The 14,804-nt window shown below is 52.7% G+C and overlaps 2 protein-coding genes across 2 annotated transcripts; one reads left to right on the top strand and one right to left on the bottom strand.

The window, feature by feature from the left end:
* The first annotated feature begins 209 nt into the window (after nt 1-209).
* Nucleotides 210-5,763, top strand: LOC137672395 (lipase member M-like). Its single transcript, XM_068416594.1, has 9 exons — nt 210-311; nt 1,063-1,180; nt 1,790-1,988; nt 2,099-2,208; nt 2,559-2,695; nt 3,010-3,156; nt 3,955-4,026; nt 5,052-5,117; nt 5,530-5,763. The coding sequence occupies exons 1-9, from the start codon at nt 210-212 to the stop codon at nt 5,761-5,763; spliced, it is 1,185 nt and encodes a 394-aa protein (XP_068272695.1).
* Nucleotides 5,764-9,777: 4,014 nt separating this feature from the next.
* Nucleotides 9,778-14,255, bottom strand: LOC137672387 (lipase member M-like). The gene is made up of 9 exons (XM_068416575.1): nt 14,154-14,255; nt 13,657-13,774; nt 13,004-13,202; nt 12,779-12,888; nt 12,326-12,462; nt 11,477-11,623; nt 10,684-10,755; nt 10,195-10,260; nt 9,778-10,011 (listed from the first exon to the last, which is right to left on the bottom strand). Exons 1-9 carry the CDS (start codon nt 14,253-14,255, stop codon nt 9,778-9,780), a joined length of 1,185 nt encoding a protein of 394 aa, XP_068272676.1.
* Nucleotides 14,256-14,804: the final 549 nt, after the last annotated feature.

The raw sequence follows: 14,804 nt of genomic DNA, 5'->3' as shown, positions 1-14,804 counted from the left end.
GCCGGGCACCCGGTGCAGGATAGACGGTCCTGCATGGGGCCACAGCTGATTCGGTTTGGCACGGAAACACCCATGCCACATTGCAGCATCAGGCATTGGCGGTGCTGCCAGTGGTGCTGGAGCTGCACGGTATTTGCTCGTGCCTCCAGCACACAGACCATCCTGCTCACACCAACCCCCTTATCCCCCAGGTGCTGCGGAGAGGCAAGATGTGGCTGCTGCTGGTGGCCCTGTGCCTGGCCCAGGGGCTGGGCGACGCCGTCCCGTGCATAGGAACCAGCTATGACAACCCCGAGCAGTTCATGAACATCGTAAGTGCCGGGGGTCACCCCGCAGGACCTGGGCTTCCCCAGGTGGTGCGCCCAAAGTCCTCCTGAGGGACCAGCCGGGCTCTCCCCATCCCTTACCCTGACATCTGCACCCGAGGGGCTCAGGGCATGGCCCACAGGCTGCGCTGGGCTGTTGGCCGGCTGGTCACTGCATTGCTCCTTTGTCACTCGTGTCACCCCCTCACCCCCACCCACAAGGGGGACAGTTTGGCCTCTGGGGTGTCCCCAGGGCTCCAGGCACCCTCCGTGACTGTCAGAGTGGCTCTTACACAAGGAGAACCTCTTCAGCTCTCCTGAAAATGGTCAGATGGCATGTCCCATGTCTTGCCACCCCACAGGTGGAAGGCACTTTTGAGGGGGCAGGGAAAGAGTCTGAGCATCTTCCTTGCATGCAGCATCTCCACTCATCGCTTGCTCCTCGCTGTCCCTCCAAACCCCAGCAGCACCTTCCCCAGAAGGCTGTGTCTTTCTCACCCTGGCTTTCCCTCGCTGCTTCAAGCAAAGGGGCAGCACCCCACACTGGGGAACTTCCTACCCAGCTGAGCTCTGTTAATATATTGCATTTTAGAGGATTGTCTCATTCAGCACAGCCAAGAAACACAACAGTGCCAGGTGAGCTCTGCCACCTCCAGGGCCAGTTTACCCTCTGATGTGCGTCATGCTTGGGAGAAGGTCTGCCAGTAGCCAAGTCAAACCCACCCACCTTTTTCCCCACTGGTTTCTCTCCTTGCAGAGCCAGATAATCCGCTTCCATGGATATCGCAGCGAGGAGCACCAAGTCCTGACAGACGATGGCTACTTCCTTACCATGAACCGGATTCCTGGTGGCAGAGAGGAGGCTGGAAGCAGAGGTGGGCACTCATCTCCCCACAGCCAGGCTCGGCAGGTCCCCTTCTCCTGAGCAGAGAAGTCAAAACAAGGATCTAGGCAAAATGAGGGTCATCTAGGCAAAGAGGATTGTCTTTTCAGAAAGAGGGATGTGACTGGAGTTTGCACTGCGAGGAGAGGGGACAGGAAGAGATGTGGGTCCTCCTGGGAGATAAACACGCTTTTCTCTGGGCACTGGTGGGGACAGAGCAGCCTTGAGCTGGCCCTGGGGATGCAGGAGCTCCACACTGTGTTTTACTGTGTCTGGGATGGGACAGCATGACCCAGCAAGTCCCAGCACCTGGAGAAGGAGGGCCATGATGGCTCTTCGCCAGGGCAAACCCCCTGCCCTGGGTCAAGGTTTCCTGACAGCTCAGGGCTAGGGGTGGCAAAAATAAGTCAAATTGGAGGAGAAAAAGCACCAGAAAAGAGAAGAAACTGCACGGGAAGCTACTTTCTACCCTGCAGAAGACTTTCCATTCATGTTATGAAAATATCACACTCCCATGGCTGGAGGTGAAGGCAGCTCCTTTCCCATTCCCAAGTACTCCCATCAAACAAACAACTTCTTTGGGTTTTTTTCTCATTTACAGGACCCAGGTTACCTGTGTTGCTCCAGCATGCCTTGGTTTTAGATGGTAGCAATTGGGTTTCCAACCTCCCCAGCGGCAGCCTGGGTTTCATCCTCGCGGACGCGGGGTACGACGTCTGGATTGGAAACAGCCGCGGCAACAGCTGGTCCCGCCGGCACCTGAACCTTTCTGTCGACCAAGAGGAGTTTTGGGATTTCAGGTGAGGACGTGCTCGAGGACAGGGATGCTAGGATGCCAGCGCTGACCACCTGATGTCCATGGGAGGCTGGGAGATGGGCATCTCCTACAGCTTCTCCCCTTGCTCCCCAGCTTCCACGAGATGGCTGTGTACGACCTCCCCGCCATGGTGGGCTTCATCCTAAAGCAAACTGGGCAGGAGAAACTGTTCTATGTTGGGCACGCTCAGGGAAGCACTGTGGGTGAGTGAGGAGGTGGAGCGGGCGGTGGACGGGAGCAGGGCACTGGGATGCCACAGGAGGGGCATCAACATCTATCCCAAACTGGAGACTCCTGGGGACAGGGCTGCATTGGCCCATGTGGGTGCTGTTCCCACCTGACTTCATGGTCCTTCTGCATGGGAGAGGGTTGCTGCATCTTGCTCAGCCATCCTGGGCTGTGCTCACATCCAGGAGTGCTGCAGCTTTGTTTTGTTCAGACTCTTGAACAGGAGATCTAGGATGCAAGGGGGGAATTCATGCACTTGGGTCCACATGGCAGTTGCTTGTAGGACTTCTATGGTCTCTTGTGGTGTTTGGTTTTTTTTTTTCAGGTTTCATAGCATTTTCAAGCATGCCACAGCTGGCTGAGAAAATCAAAATGTTCTTTGTGCTGGGTCCTGCCTACACTTTTCGTACGGGTAAAGGTCCGGTGTTAAGTCTTCTCTATCTTCCTGATGCAATAATTAAGGTAAGAGTTGTGTTATGATTTTCTTGTCCTAATTAGTTATGCAGTTAATAATTGATAGCTGAAATCAGGAAGTGGAGTGTCTTGTGCCACTGTGGCAAACCTCACCCTGAGCTCCCACCCCACCACTGTGTCGATGCCGCTGGGATCCGTGGGGAGATGGGGAGGCATCCAGTGAGGGAGGGTTTAGTATGCCAGGCTCTCCCCACTGCAGGGGACAGGAAAACCCACCGATCCTCCTGAGACGCCAGGCTGGCTACCCCAGTGGCATCAGTGCCAGGCACTGACCAACCCGCTGTGTCTGTGCCCTGTGGCAGGTGATTTTCGGGACGAAAGAAGGAGCTCTGCTGGGACGGAAGCAGAGAGCGGCGCTGGCCAGGGCGTGCAGCTGCCGGCCGCTCAGCAGGCTCTGCGCATACGGGCTTTTCCTCGTTGGTGGATTTGACAAGAAGAACTTGAATGCGGTAGGCACGTTTCCCTGGGATTGTGGCTGACCAAATAAGAAATATGATAATGTCATCGTAGGTGCCACGTCGCGTTAGGGGCTGGGTTGCTTAACAAAGGTACTGTCATGGGACAGGGGCACCAAGGATGAAAATGATGAGTCAAGAGATTTAAAATGGTGGGTTTTTTGGGTCCCCATTGTTTCTGTTGGTAGCTCAAACAAATGATGAGTAAGAAATCCAATATAAAAGCTCATACAAATTCATTATGAAGAGTTGTCTTGCTCTCAGGTCTTAACATCAAAAATGAAAGACTCCTTTTGAGATGCTGTTGACTCCAGCGTGGTGTTTTAGCTTTGTACAACCTGCCTGGATGTACAGCGCAGGTTTGTAAAGGCATGAGCACATGTTGGGTTGTTCACTTGCATTGCCTTGAAGTGGACATTAGTGGAAGGCCAGGCTAGATGCCAACACCAACCTCTGATGTGGCAGGGTCCTTGTATTGCTGTTGACATCAATTTGACCTAAAGATGAAAGTGGGATTTCTGCTGCCAATTATACTGAGGTGCCCTGCAGTACTAGTGTCTCTAACTGAGAAAGCAGGAGGCCAGGTGGGCACTCAAGGCACAGTGATCACGTGGAAGCTGTTCCTCAGTGGTTTCCCCAGGGTAAGGTTCACTGCATCCTGCTTTGGGGCAGCCTAGGCAAAGCAAACAAATAGCAGGCTGGATGACAGTCAAGTGTTGTTGACTTTAGCCTCAAATGAGTATTAAATCCTGCCTGAGTATTGTTTGCAGTAGGACTTTCTTTTGCTGGCAGAGCCGAACAGACGTGTACCTATCGCATTTCCCGGACTACACATCCGTTAAGAACTTCCTCCACTGGGGCCAGGTAGGGATTGTCCTGTTCGTCGCACCTGATAACCCAGTGGTCATTCCTGGGCTGGCTGGGTTAATGGTCTGCCACATTGCTCCATTCACCATGTGGATAGACATGGTGGCAGGATTGGTGAAGTGTCCCCTCTCCCTGTGTTTCCTTGGAGGCCACATCGGTCCTGCCATCAGCCTCATCTTCCACCCCACACATGGGCTTGCTCGACCAGTTGACACCTCTGCCTGTTGTAAACAACCTGCCCTTGAAAGGGACTCCCTGAGCACCAAAACCCCAGTCCTGGGGGATGCGTGAGCCATGCTGGTTCCCTGGTGCAACCCCTGCCCTGCTAAGCCAACCCCCAGATCTGTAGACACCTACATATCATCCCCAGTAACGGCCTAAGGAAGCGGACATGGAAAAAGCTGAGATCACTGCTGCAAGAGCACATGACAGTCCATTGCCAATCACAAAGTGAACTAAGAGTGATGGAAAAAGCTAGTATTTTCAGCTGAATTTGTCCAACATCCACATGCTTCTTCCTCCAACATTAAGACATTTCAGCACAAACAGTTGGAGAAAGAGCAAGCCAGCAAGACTCTTAATTTGGAAGTACAGGGATGACGGAAAAGCTGCACAGTGCTGGCAGCTCTCAGAAGACCCAAACAATGCCCAAGAGAAACTCCCCACCCAACCAGGTGACTTGCACTCTGTCAGTCCATTGTAAGCACCTGAGGTTGTCCACAGAGTACTGCAGGACAGTGGATGAGTCCTGCTCCCTCCTGCCAGCGTAGAAACAAGATATGCTCAAAGACAGCCCAAGTGACTACACCCCGAGCACCCTCCATCTGCTTTGCCCGAACCCCCAACTGGGCTGGCTGCCCCACTGCTTTGCTGCCCCACTGTGGGTCCTGAGGGATGGGCAAACACCAGCCCAGACATCAGGGTTGTGCTGGGGCAGAGATGCTGCAGCTGCACTTTCCCCATGGTGGGACTGATCTAAGGGATTACCTGTACAGGGTTAACCCTTTGCCTCTGCCTTTCAGACTGCCAAAACTGGGGAGTTCAAGCAGTTTGACTATGGGGAGAAGAACAAGGAGAAGTACAACCAGGTAAGCAAGGGGTGCTCCTTGCTTGTGAGGATGAAGGCATGACTCGGTTCTGCTAAGAGGAGAAGAGGATGAGGTTGGCCGAGACTGGGATGAAGGTAGCCTGTGCATCATGTAACCATGTGTCTTGTAATTCCTTCCGTGGCTGGGACCTCCATGAACACTCAACCATTTGGTCCCATTTTGGCCAGCTGGTGCCAATCCAACCTTTCGGGTTTTTGTCTGCCCCTAGTGGGACAAGTCCCATGAGGATCTTGCAGGACACATTTGCCCCACATCACATTTGTTCGCGTTTCCTAAATGTATATTCCAGGAGATGAATAACTGGGACTCTCAGCAGCTCTGATGGCTAAAATCCAGCTGATACCTTTCTATTTCCCCTTCATTTGAATAACCTGATGATTTTCCCTCCCAGACTTCGCCGCCCTTTTACAACATAGAAGCCATGACGGTGCCGACCGCCCTGTGGAGTGGTGGGGAGGACTGGGTTACCGCTACCTCAGAAACCGAGCGCTTGCTCCCCCGCATCACCAACCTTGTTTATCATGAGCACTTCCCTGACTGGAACCACTGGGATCACATCTGGGGCCTGGACGCCCCTCAGCGCATGTACAGGCAGATGGTCGCTCTGATGGAGCAAAATCCATGAACGGTCTGTGTGCTGCCCCGGGATGGAGGAGCTGCCTGTTCCCACATCCTGTGGATGACTGGCTTTTGTACCAGGATTGTCACGCTGCTCTCTCCTCCCTAGAAACATCTCCTGTCACCCTATTTCACACTGGTTTAGTGAGCTAACAGTGTCTTGTGATTTCTCTCTGCCTTCTGTGACTACAGAGTGCCCTGGTGTTTTACCTTCCAAGCTTCTTCCTGGTGTGCAGTACTATTTCTTTCCCTTGTTTTTCGAAACTATTTAAGTAATAAACTCCCATGCTGAAGCCAAATCTGACTCTTCCCTTGGTGGGCATCACCGAGGTTGTGCTGCAGGGCAGTCATGCAGGACTTAGGGGACTCCAGCTCTGGACATTACGAGCCCCTTCCCATGCACCCCTCTCACATCCAGCCCTCTGGGACATTGCAAGGGGCAGGCAGGGCTCTTCCAACCTGCATCATGCCAGCACAGGCAGCTTTGCTCTTCCCTCCCTGGTGACGACCACATCCTTGCAGTGGCATGGTCACACATGATGAAGCTCTGCAGAGCACCCTGTCCAGGGCCAGTAACTCCTTGGCTGGTTGTGGTCACGTGCAATTTGGTTTCCCTCACAGTGAATCCATCCATCACCGTTGGCAGGGGAAGAAGGAGAGGGAAGAAAGGGGGAGCAGAGTATGGTGCTTGTAAAATGAACCTTTACTTTCACAGGAGCAGCCCATGAAAGCAACATCCCATAAGACACAGGGGCAGCTCAGCTCACAGATCCTGCAAGATTGAAATTTCATCCTGTACCTTTGCTTTTCAATCAGATGGAGACCAGACAGACCACATGGGAATGTACCTGGGGCAAACACTTCTTCCCTGGGAAACACCTCGAATGGGGAGTATACCTCCATCTTTTCACCACCACCACCAGCTTGGCTGCTGTGGCCTTCACACAGGAGGCTCAAGCAGAGGGTCCGAACTGATGGACCCTTGCTCTGACCCCACACCTGTCCCTCCCACAGCGCACCCTGTTCCTGGGGCTGAAGGGTCCCAAGGAGATGGGACAGTGGAGCAAGATGGCAGGGCGAGGCTGGCAACACCCCTACCATCCATCCCCCACGAAACCCAGTGCCTCTGTGCTGCTTGCTACATCAGCAAAGCCATTTTTGTCCCCGTGCTTACATGGGACACGGGTCACACAGGACATTTCTGGGCTATTTACCTACAGCATGAGCTCAGACCATATCTTCCCACCTCTTGTCCCATCTCTGCATGGGCAGCCGGTGTGCAGTCTGGGAGGAATGGGCAGGCAGTTTGGGAAGTTCTCACCAAAATCATCAGTGCTTTGCGGAGGGGTCTCTTGACCTGAGCCCCATGAAATTCTGTTTTCAAACCCTGCCTGTTGTTCATAGTGTTCTTCCCATGCATCTTAAACTTAGACTTCACAGGTGAGCATCACACATGTCTTGGAGGTATTGAAGGATGGATGAATGGGTGAATAGGTAGACAGACAGACAGACAAATAGATAGATGGATAGACAGAATAGATAAGTAGGTAAAGGGAGGGAGGGATGGATGGATGATAGAAAGAATAAATAGGTAGGTAGAGGGATAGGTAGATGGATAAATAGATGCATAGAAAGAATAGATAGGTAGGTAGGTAGATAGATAGATGTGTAGATATTTTTCATAGAATCATAGAATCACAGAATGGTTTGGGTTGGAAGGGACCTTAAAGATCATCCAGTTCCAACAACAATTCCACAGGTAGGGACACCTTCCACTAGACCAGGTTGCTCCAAGCCCCATCCAGCCTGGCCTTGAACACTGCCAGGGAGGGGGCAGCCACATCTTCTCTGGGCAACCTGGGCCAGTGTCTCACCACCCTCACAGCAAAGAATTTCTTCCTCATATCTCATCTAAATCTCCCCTCTGTCAGTTTATAACCATTCCCCCTTACTAGACCATTACTAGAACCATTACTAGAAAGTTCAATAATTCCTTGTTTTGATGACAAACTAAAAATTGTCCACAAAGCGGAAGGGTCTTCACAATTATGATGATTCTGCCAATGGTTACAAAGATCCTTTTTTCTTTCAAATAACTCTTTACATAAGATGCAGTTATAGCCTGCTTTGGTTACCAGCTTTTCGGGCCACCCCAAGACCAATTCCTCCAGCCTGTCTGTGGGTAACCCGTCCATGAGGTCTCTAGGGACACCTTTCTGCCACCCCAGAGACCATGAGGTGTTTCGCCTATTTGGTATGTTTCTCCCACCAGGAGATCTAGGGGGAGGGAACCTTGTGCTGCTGCCAGGGGATTTTATCTCAGTACGCCGCAAGCCCTTTGATTCCGATCTCGCCGACAAGGTATTAACTCAGACATATTTCCACCCACAGTTAATTAATTCCTGGGCGACCTCCCCCCATGTCCACACTTTTTGTCCCATGGTATAGCAATCTGGGGTTACAGCTCCGGTTAAAGCAGCTGTCACCCGTGCACTCTGAGGGGTATTTCTGATAGTGCCTTGTAATTGAATTCCTAAGGGTTTCAATGAATCAGGCAAACCTCTAATCAGGGGAGTCATCCTCTCAGGATCTACTGGTATCATCATTGGGGATTCCTGCCTAAATTTCAATTCCTGATCACACATCATCTGCAAACAAGCCACCTTTTGCACATTCTCCACAAGCTCATCCACCGAGCCTGTAAGCGCAAGAGGATCTCCCATTTCCAAGGGATTTAAACCTCCAGCCCAATAGGCTGGGTGAGAGACCAAGGGGCTCTACAATCACGAGTAGTCAAAAACACTCCAGGTCCCCAATATCCCTCAGCTTCTCTTTCACTCAACATAATCTGGTCTCCGCCAGTTAACGACACTCTCCACACATACTCTGTTTCAGACTCCTTCGGACTGCGCGAATATTCTTTTTTCAACTTAGCCAAGAAGGAAGTTACCATCAACATATTCCAGGAACCTCCTGGATTGTTTATGCCCTGCTGTGTTGTCCCTCCAACAGATATCGTGGTGGTTGAAGTCCCCCATGAGGACCAGGGCTTGTGAACATGAAGCTACTCCTATCTGCCTGTAGAGGGCCTCAACCGCTCGGTCTTCCTGGCCGGGTGGCTTGTAGCAGATACCATAATGTCTGCTGTCCCTGCCCTCCCTTTAATACCGACCCATAAGCTCTCGGTTCGCTCCTCGTCCATGCCCAGGCAGAGCTCCATGCACTCCAGTTGGTCATTGACATAGAGGTCATGACATTGGACTCCAGTTGGTCATTGACATTGACAACCCCTTAGCATGTATATTTTCAAATACACATGCTGAGAACAGAGCGTTATTCTTAGGTAACACTGCAGGCCATGTTAAATTCAACTTCTTAGAAAACACAGTTGGATTTTTGCCATAAGGTGCACCCCAGGAGGTGATGTGGGGCACTCTTCTGGGTGGGTTATCTCCCAGGAAAGACCTAGCCTAACCCCAAGGCCTGGATGTTTCCCTTTCACCACCTCTCAGGTATGTGGTGTGCATCAATGTCTCTGGTTTCATTCTACTGGGAGGAATGTTTCTCTCCTGCAGTTAGTGCTCACCCTCTCCAGCCTTTCCAGGGCCACAGACAAGGCCACTTTCCACCCCTCCTTCACCTAAACCCACAACCCAAGACACATGCGCAATTTCTGGAGTAAAATTTTGTGCTTGAAATGCCCTGGGCCAGCAAAAGCTAAAAAAACCCCAGCGTCTCCTGCACACCTTGCCCTGGCAATGAGGTACAAACACAACCATGGTGAGGCCCACCAAGCGAAGGGTTGGAGTTCGGCTGTGATGCAAGAGTTTATTGCAATCTCTAGTCACAGAGGGCAGGCAGAGATCACACCGTTACATTTAAGACATTAAAGCAGCGTGGAATTGGGTGACAGGAAACATTTTTAAGAAGGGATGAGCAGAGTGGCAGCCTTCACAAAACCTGTGCTCCCAGGCACGTGGGAACGGGTGGCTCCTCCATCCTGGGGCAGCACATGGACCTTTCATGGATTTTGCTCCATCAGTGCGATCATCTGCCTGTAGATGCGCTGAGGGGCATCCTGGCCCCAGTGGTGGTCGAAGTGGTTCCAGTCGGGGAAGTGCTCGTGACGAACGAGGTTGGTGATGCGGGGGAGCAAGCGCTGGGTCTCTGGAGGGGGATTCACCCAGTCCTCCCCACCACTCCACAGGGCAGTTGGCACCATCATGTCTTCTATCCTGTACAAGGGAGGGGTGGCCTGGGAGGGGGGGAAACATTCCGGTTATTCGCAGGCTCCAACACGAATAGCACTAATGGATGGGGTCTGCTGCCCCTAGCATCCCAGAGGACTCAGGCCACGCTGGCCACTGGAGGAGGCTACCCCCATCCTGGTCCCAGCCAGCCTCATCCTCTGCTCCTCCTTCCACGAGTGCCCATTTACCTGGTTGTACTTCTCCTGGTTTTTCTCCCCATAGTCAAACTGCTTGAACTCCCCAGTTTTGGCAGTCTGGAAGGCAGAGGCAAAGGGTTAACCCTGTCCTGGATCAGCCCCACATCAAGCAAAGGGCAGCAGCAGGGTCCAGGTGAGCGCTCACTGCCCAGCGCAGCCCTGGTGTCTGAGCTGGTGCCTGCTGGTGCCCATCTTGTGGGCCAGACCAAATGGGGAGTCCAAAAACCACCTCCACGGTGTCCTTACCTGGGGTGGAAGCAGGCATCTGGGTGGCTCTGCCTTGGCCAGCCAGAAGCAGAAGCTAACAGCTGTGACTTTTGAGACACCTTGGTGCAGCAACTTAAAAATCACTTTTATTGGCTTTGTCTGATTCTACCTCCTTACCTGTTTCCGGGGCGAATGAAGCAGCATTGTAAAACACCGTATTCACAGGTTAAAAGAAAAAGCATTGGTCACAGTTGTTATAAAATCAGTCTCTACCTGTCCCCAGTGGAGAAGAGTTTTTACTGATGTATAGTCTGGAAAATGAGCTAGGTATACATCCAGTCGGCTCTGCGGGAAAAAGAAAGTATTTTTCTAAGTGAGTTGGGAATGATGAAAATCTGTCTAGGCAAAAAAAATCATTGTCTTATCACTCCAATATAAACGTTATCTGCTCCAGCAGCTTTACTCTGTTCAGAGCTAGGAGCAGCTTTTAAAGGTAAAGAAGTTAACCACCACTTTAAAATGGAAATACAACTGGTCCAGTCAATTTTTTGTTATTATTTTCTGCAAACTTGTTGCAGGTCAGCAGAAAATGAGCCAGGAATTACCTTTCCATTGCAGGCAAGACCACAAGTGATTCTCTCCTATCAAAGCCTCCATTAGGTTTAACACTCCAACACCACTGAAAGAAATCTCCAAACAACTGCTGCCTCGAACGGTGTTTTTAAGACAAGAGGACACAGCCTCAAGCTTCGCCAGGGGAGGTTCAGGTTGAACATTAGGAAGCATTTCTTCTCAGAAAGGTCATTAGACATTGGAAGGGGCTGCCCAGGGAGGTGGTGGAGTCACCATCTCTGGAGATGTTTAAGAAAAGACTGGACTGTAGACCACTTAGTGCCATGGTCTAGTTGACATGGTGGTGTCAGGGCAATGGTTGGACTCGATGATCCCAGAGGGCTCTTCCAGCCTGATTGATTCTGTGATTCTGTGTTTTTGTATCTCATTAGCTATCTCCGGGTGTCTAGGAAAACTGGAGATGGCTGTGACCTGGAGAGCCTGATGCACCCACCACGTTCAGGTTCTTCGTGTTGTACCCGCCAATGAGGAAGATCTCATTTTCACAGACTTCAGCTGTTAGCAGATTGCTGCACTTCTTGGCCAGGGTGGCTCTCTCCTTCCTCCCCACCAGAGTCAGCTGTTTCGTTCCAAATATTGTCTGCAAGAGCGCAAGGAAACAGTTCACAGCAGGTCTTGTAACATGTGTCCCCTCTCCATGGGAGCTGCTTGTCCCCAGCTGACAGGCAGCTCCTCAATATGGTTGTTGACACATTTGGGCTAGCCAGCTTCTCAAGGAGGTTGACCTATGGTCACACCTGACTCTCAGAGCAGCTTGAAACCCTCACTATCCTTTCCATGACATGCCATCATCCCCATCGTCCTGGTGCATCGTCTCTAAGGTATCAGCTTCCAAAGCTCAGCCCAGGATGGCCAGACTCATACCATTCATCTGCCACCTCCGTTGACAGATGCTCCTCAGGTGGAGCACATCCAGGGAGAGTGCCAGCTCCCCCTCCAGCCCTTCTCCAGGTGCTGGAGCAAAGGGTGGAAGGGAGGTGGTGTGGGGCTGCTCTGAGCACCTCCTGGGCTATGGGACTGGGGTGTGGTGAGGTCAATAAGCAAAAACATAAACAGTAATGATAGAGAGGTACGGATATTTTAAACAGTGAAAACTGGCTGTGCTCAGCTGGGTGGAGAGGGACATCCCTGCTGTTTGGGATCTTGGGATTGCTCATCTCCCCACGCGTGTCTCCAACGCCTGCCACAGGCATGGACTCAGTGCACAGCAGCAATGAGGAGGACATGAGCTGCCAAAAGCTCCTGGGTTTTGGTAGTAACAACACACAAACACCCCACGTACCTTCAGCACCGCGTCTGGTAAAAACGCTATCTTTAACACGGGGCCTTTGACGTGTTGAAAGGTGTAGAGCGGAGCCAGCGCGAAGAAGAGTTTGATTTTCTCAGCCAGCTGCGGCATGCTCGAAAACGCTATGAAACCTGAAAAGCAGCAAGAGATCACAACGATAATCCCAACAGCGACAGCACTCATCCCAGATCTCCTGTTCGAGATGCAGAGTCTGAACAAAATGAAGCTGCAGCACTCCTGGATGTGAGCACAGCCCAGGACGGCTGGGCAAGATGCAGCAACCCTCTCCCATGCAGAAGGACCATGAAGTCAGGTGGGGAAAGCGCCCACATGGGCCAATGCAGCCCTGTCCCCAGGAGTCTCCAGTTTGGGATAGATGTTGATGCCCCTCCTGTGGCATCCCAGTGCCCCGCTCCCGTCCACCGCCCGCTCCACCTCCTCACTCACCCACAGTGCTGCCCTGAGCGTGTCCAACATAGAACAGTTTCTCCTGCCCAGTTTGCTTTAGGATGAAGCCCACCATGGCGGGGAGGTCGTACACAGCCATCTCGTGGAAGCTGGGGAGCAAGGGGAGAAGCTGTAGGAGATGCCCATCTCCCAGCCTCCCATGGACATCAGGTGGTCAGCGCTGGCATCCTAGCATCCTGGCCCTGTCCTCGGGCACCTCCTCACCTGAAATCCCAAAACTCCTCTTGGTCGACAGAAAGGTTCAGGTGCCGGCGGGACCAGCTGTTGCCGCGGCTGTTTCCGATCCAGACGTCGTACCCCGCGTCCGCGAGGATGAAACCCAGGCTGCCGTTGGGGAGGTTGTCCACCCAGTCGCCACCATCTAAACTGAACCCGTGCACTATCAACACGGGTAACCTGAATCCTGAAAGAGAAGAAGTCGGGTACTTCATGCAAGAAAACCTCTTCCCATATGGAAATAAAACAGCCCTGTGCATCTCGGTATTATTTTCTGCAGGCTGCACATTAAATATTCCCTTCTCCCATTATTTCCCTGTCTCTGCTGGTACTTTTTTTGTTTGAAGGACTTTTGCCACCCCTAGGCCTGAGCTATCAGGGAACCTTGGACCAGGGCAAGGGCTTTGGTCCAAGGAAGGAGCTGCTGGGGCTCAGTGGGTTGTGCTTCCCTGTCCTGGATGCAGTGAAACATGATGCTGAGCTCCTGCATCCCCAGGAACAGCTCAAGGCAGCTGGGCAAAAACTTCCAGCTGCCAAAACCGTGTCTGAAGGCACGGGCATTCACACTGGCTTCCTCTTGCATGCTGTCTCACCTCTGAGCAGGGTCATGGCTGCTTCACCCTCAGCAAAAGCGAGCCCACCTGAGTGCCCAGTGTCCCCCTTGCTGCCGGGAATCCGGTTGAGGCTGAGGATGTAGCCGTCCTCCGTCAGCACGTTGTACTCCTCACTGGGATACCCGTGGAAATGGATCTTCTGGCTCTGCAGGGACAATGGTCCGAGGGGAGAGTGTGACCCATCGGTGTCCATCATCCTATGCCTGACCCAATGACACCCACTCCTGCCACCCACACTCTCTGGTGTCACCTCCACCTGCACATTCAAGACCTGAAGGTCCATCTATGTTAAAGGAAGACCAAGGAGAGGCCAACCTCAAGCTGAGGGCATGAGGTGAGTGACACCCATGCAAATATAGGAAACTCTTGATGCCCCAAGCCCCCCCTCTGACCATGGGTGCAGATGCCAGGGTAAGGGAAGGGCAGAGCCCAGCTCGTCCCTCAGGAGGACTTTGGGCACACCACCAGGAAGCCTAGGGGAAGCCTAGGTCCTGTGGGGGTGTGTTTGACCCAATGGCACTTACGATGTTCATGAACTGCTCCGGGTTGTCGTAGCTGGCTCCCATGAATGGGATGGCGTCGCCCAGCCCCTGGGCCAGGCACAGGGCCACCAGCAGCAGCCACATCTTGCCTCTCAGCAGCACCTTGGGGATAAGGGGGTTGGCGTGAGCAGGATGGTGGGTGTGCCAGAGGCACGAGGAAAAGCCGTGCAGCTCTGGCACTGCTGGCAGCGCTGCCAAAGCCTGATGCTGCAACATGGAGCAGGAGCTTCCAGCCCAAACCATGTCAGCTGCAGCACCATACGGGACCCTCTGCCCAATACTGGGTGCTCAGCAGCATCCTACATCTCTGGCCGAAGCCAGCTGAGCAAGAGCACCTAGTGGCACATGGGTGGCGAGGGCTGGCGTTCCCCAGGGGATGTGGGGGGATGAAATGGGAAGAGGCCACATATGGGCTGGAGGGCCCTGAGCTGGACACAGCTGGGACTGGCAGGCGCTCAGGGAAAGCCACATGGACTTCTCCTCCAGACAGTATCAGAGGCTACCCAGTTCTCTGGTTTGACCCCACAGAGCTGCTTTTATGGTCCCCGCCTTGAGTGTTAAAGCCCACTGGTGCTGCCACTCATCACATGGCACAAGCGAGTCCCCTCTCCAGGTGAGGGTGATTGATCTGCG

Source organism: Nyctibius grandis, chromosome 20, assembly GCF_013368605.1.
Source record: "Nyctibius grandis isolate bNycGra1 chromosome 20, bNycGra1.pri, whole genome shotgun sequence".
NCBI lineage: Eukaryota > Metazoa > Chordata > Aves > Nyctibiiformes > Nyctibiidae > Nyctibius > Nyctibius grandis.
Note: the sequence above shows the minus strand (reverse complement) of the source record. Positions and strands in the feature narration are given on the sequence as shown.

Bases quoted from the DNA above. Each gene is read 5' to 3' on its own strand.
- LOC137672395 (XM_068416594.1), top strand. From the start codon at position 210: ATGTGGCTGCTGCTGGTGGCCCTGTGCCTGGCCCAGGGGCTGGGCGAC. The intron at 312-1,062 runs GTAAGTGCCGGG...CTCTCCTTGCAG, and splicing joins CCGAGCAGTTCATGAACATC to AGCCAGATAATCCGCTTCCA. The intron at 3,157-3,954 runs GTAGGCACGTTT...TTTTGCTGGCAG, and splicing joins ACAAGAAGAACTTGAATGCG to AGCCGAACAGACGTGTACCT.
- LOC137672387 (XM_068416575.1), bottom strand. From the start codon at position 14,255: ATGTGGCTGCTGCTGGTGGCCCTGTGCCTGGCCCAGGGGCTGGGCGAC. The intron at 11,624-12,325 runs GTACGTGGGGTG...GCGCTCTTGCAG, and splicing joins TACCAGACGCGGTGCTGAAG to ACAATATTTGGAACGAAACA. The intron at 10,261-10,683 runs GTAGAGACTGAT...TCTGCCTTCCAG, and splicing joins CTCTTCTCCACTGGGGACAG to ACTGCCAAAACTGGGGAGTT.